Source organism: Eucyclogobius newberryi, unplaced genomic scaffold, assembly GCF_026437365.1.
Source record: "Eucyclogobius newberryi isolate DKJ021-1_F unplaced genomic scaffold, fEucNew1.0.hap1 SCAF_14, whole genome shotgun sequence".
Lineage (NCBI taxonomy): Eukaryota > Metazoa > Chordata > Actinopteri > Gobiiformes > Gobiidae > Eucyclogobius > Eucyclogobius newberryi.
In genome coordinates this window covers 28,883,404-28,887,009 of record NW_027315768.1, presented here as the reverse complement: position 1 = coordinate 28,887,009, position 3,606 = coordinate 28,883,404, and the positions used below count along the sequence as shown (strand labels likewise).

Genomic DNA, 3,606 nt, shown 5'->3' with positions numbered 1-3,606 from the left:
TTTTTGTTCGTTCTCTGTGGATACCCGGCTCCTCTCCTGCAATATTACCCATGGTCCTTTACAATGATGGAAGAGCGCCACCTAGAAACCAGGCGTCCATTCATTTTCAGCCCACACAACATGGGTTTAGGATGTATCATGTGTCAGAAATGACAAGAAGAACACACAAAGACACGAAAACTCCCTTCTTGAAAAGGACCAATTGTCAAGCGCTTTTTTGTTTTTTGACTCATTGTTTAGTGAAAAACCTTGCGATTTTACGATGCCCCAAAAAACAACAAAGAGAGAAAAGTTAGGTTTGGTTTCACATTGTGTCGGAGGATAAAGAATAAGCACAATCTGTACAATCTAGAGGCGTATATAAGAAGCACACAACATACACGGTGCATACACGATCACCAGAGGCACAGATCAAATATACTCCTGTCCAAAGGTAAGTTATTATACATAAATGTGTTAGAAATATGAAACAATCAACGACAAACAAACAATAATCATGCATTTTTGTGTTTCTTATAGATGTTGTTTCGGGGCATTTTTCTGTTTTGGATGCTGGGCTTGTCTTTGGCCAGTCCTCAAGGTAAAACAGCTCCAGAAATGTTGCTTGCATTTTGAATTATGTGGCAATATGGCCTTTTTAGATCGTTTAAAAGAGAGACTGGTTTTCTTAAACAATTATGAGTAGATCAGTGTTTTCTGTATCTATAAGACAAAATCAGAATCAGAAAAGGTTTATTGTCATTGAACAGAATTCACAAACATAGGAACTTGTTTTGGTGATTCGGTGCAACATGAAACAGTGAACAATGATAAAATAACTAAAATGTAAAAGAAAAAAGAAAAACAACTTAAATCTGCTATAGGATTAAAATGAAATAAAATAGGCTTTTTATATACACAAAATGTACATTTGAATTTACAGATGTAGTGCAGAAATTGAACAGTGCAGTGAGCGATTGATTCCATTTTGTGTGTGTGTGTGTGCCTACAAATATATATAGATATAATTTCATGTTTTTATTTATTTTAAAGACTTGTCTGGAAAGATGATCACGTTCCCTCTGGAGACCAACTCGGCTCATGTGAAAATAACAACATCGACACAGAAACTGGGCGCGGCCACTGTGTGCCTCAGGTCAGACTATGTCAGGGGTCAGCAAACATTTTGGCTTTGGGTGCCACTTTGACAGGTTCAACTGAGTCACATGACAAAATCTATTCCTCTCATGAATTCAGTTGCTACATCACAGTTTTTTATTTTACTTTTAGATCTCATTCATATAGTGTCTGCGTGATGTCACGTGATGTCACGCAGACACTATAATATGTTCTTGTATTTCACGTATTTTTTATTATTATATTTTCCATTTAGCCAGTTTCAACTCCTTAACGCTTCAATCGATTTCAACATGTTATATTTGTCACACAACGGAAAACATGAAGTTGTCTCCAATGCAATATATTGACCATTTGATCCCAGCTCCAGCCAGTCAGTGTGTTCTGTGGAACCTGTATTTTCTGAGTTTGGCCTGTATCATTCTCAAAGTATCAATGTTGTTTGTAGGTTTTTTACAGACCTCACCAGAGACTTTGGCCTGTTCTCAATGGCCACGCCCTCTCATGACAACTGCCTCCTCATCTTCAAAAAGCAGCAGAGCGATGAGTTTCAGGTGTTTGTGAAGGATTCTTTGGCTGTGTTTAACGGGCAGGACTACAAGACCAACACGTGGCAGTCTGTGTGCACCACCTGGGACTCGGCCACAGGACTGACCCAAATGTGGCTCAATGGGGCTCCCTCCAGCCGGAAGTTCACCTCCACCACCCCCATCAACGGGCCCATCATTATCGTGCTGGGACAGGTAATGTAGCAGTCAGATTATATGGCATTTGAATGAAAATAACTCTGAAATGTTAAAAATGATCATTTATATTTGTCATAACGTCCGTCATCAAACTGCAACAGAATATCAGACTCTTGTGATGTCGTCTGAAAGCCTCAAACTGACCAATTAGAGGTGGACATTGCAGAAAATGACATGAGCAGCATAATAATCAGGATAAATGCATGATCATTTGGTAAGATAAAGTGACAGAACATGGGTTATATATACACACCTATATTTAAATGGATCATCTTAAAAACTATTTGCCCTGGATCAACATAAAATAATAATAATATACTTTATTTAGGGTAAAAGAAAAATTCATACATATTCATAGTTACTTATTCATAGTAACTATGAATAACTAACTATGTATAACTAAAACTAACATCTAAAGTTGGATCTATTTAAATATATACTGGTACATCACTTTTCTCCATTTTATTACTTTGTGTTGAACCTAAAGAGATATCTATTTCAGTGGGAAAATGTGACAATGTGAAATATATTTCACTATAATCAACATTATATTATATTAGTCGGCCAATTTATTGTAACCAATTCCTCTACAACAATGCAACACAGTGATTAAAGTGGTTAAAGGTATAATACAGTTTAAAATATCTCTTGTGTTACAGGAGCAGGACTCTCACGGGGGAAATTTCGACGCAAAGCAGTCGTACGTCGGGATGATATCGGACCTTCACATGTGGAACGACGCTCTGTCTCCAGACCAGATCTACAACTACACCCACAACCTCAACGTCGCCCACGGCAACATCCTCAAGTGGGAGTCTCTGGAGTTTCAGAAGTCTGACAGAATCATTATCGAAGACACGGTGGAATAAAGCTTTCACACCGTATAACGCCAGTATAAATAGTATGTAATGCCAAAAGATGTTTGCTTCATTATGTCGCGCAGTTTGCAGAAAGCGCGCAGATATGGGAAAGAATCAATCTAAAAGTGATGTGTCCATCCCGGAGACGCCTGTCATGCTGCAATGTCAAATACACATGGGAAAGAGTGTCTGTAATGCTGCCAATGTGGTCAGAGAAATTTGGGTTTTTTTATTTTATTTTTTATTTAGTTAATTTTATTGTATTTCTGTTTCTGTAATTTCCTTGTGATTTTAATGCATTTTTCCTGCTGTGTGAAGCACTTTGAATGGCCTCGTGTATGAAATGTGCTCTACAAATAAACTTGCCTTGCTTTATGTCCAAGAAAAAAAAGGATTTGAGAATACTACTAGTCCAGTAAGAATTGTAGGAGTAAAACTGATTTGAAGTTCATATAAATGGAAAATGAGCTAAACTAAGTCGTAGTGGCACAAGAAACACAAAATCATTTAACACTCAGGCTCTGCTCTCTGTCTCTATGGAGATGTTTCGACAAACGAAATGTAGCCAAGATGTTCAAAAGTACTTCAATAAATCATATTAACTTCCTCTTTCCAGTCCTTGTACATGTCCTTTCGCGTCCTTCAGGCCAATCAATTATTTATTTGTTTAATAGTTTATTTGTCAGGCCAAGTTACAAAGCAAAGTTTGCACAACCACAGAGTTTAAAGCTCATTTTAATTTTAAACTCCCGTTCCCGGTTTGGCTTCACATTAAAACGTTATTCTACTCTTTATTATACATCAGTGCAATTGTACACATTTAAAACTCCTTCATTCATCCACCCACTCTCAGACACGGTTTACAGGCGCCGTGTTGGTTTGTT

The 3,606-nt window shown here is 37.5% G+C and overlaps 1 protein-coding gene across 1 annotated transcript; it reads left to right on the top strand.

The window, feature by feature from the left end:
- The first annotated feature begins 523 nt into the window (after positions 1 to 523).
- Positions 524 to 2,760, top strand: LOC140359211 (serum amyloid P-component-like). The gene is made up of 4 exons (XM_072444075.1): positions 524 to 580; positions 1,033 to 1,135; positions 1,565 to 1,859; positions 2,522 to 2,760. The coding sequence occupies exons 1-4, from the start codon at positions 550 to 552 to the stop codon at positions 2,729 to 2,731; spliced, it is 639 nt and encodes a 212-aa protein (XP_072300176.1). The 5' UTR covers positions 524 to 549; the 3' UTR covers positions 2,732 to 2,760.
- The last annotated feature ends 846 nt before the right edge of the window (positions 2,761 to 3,606 follow it).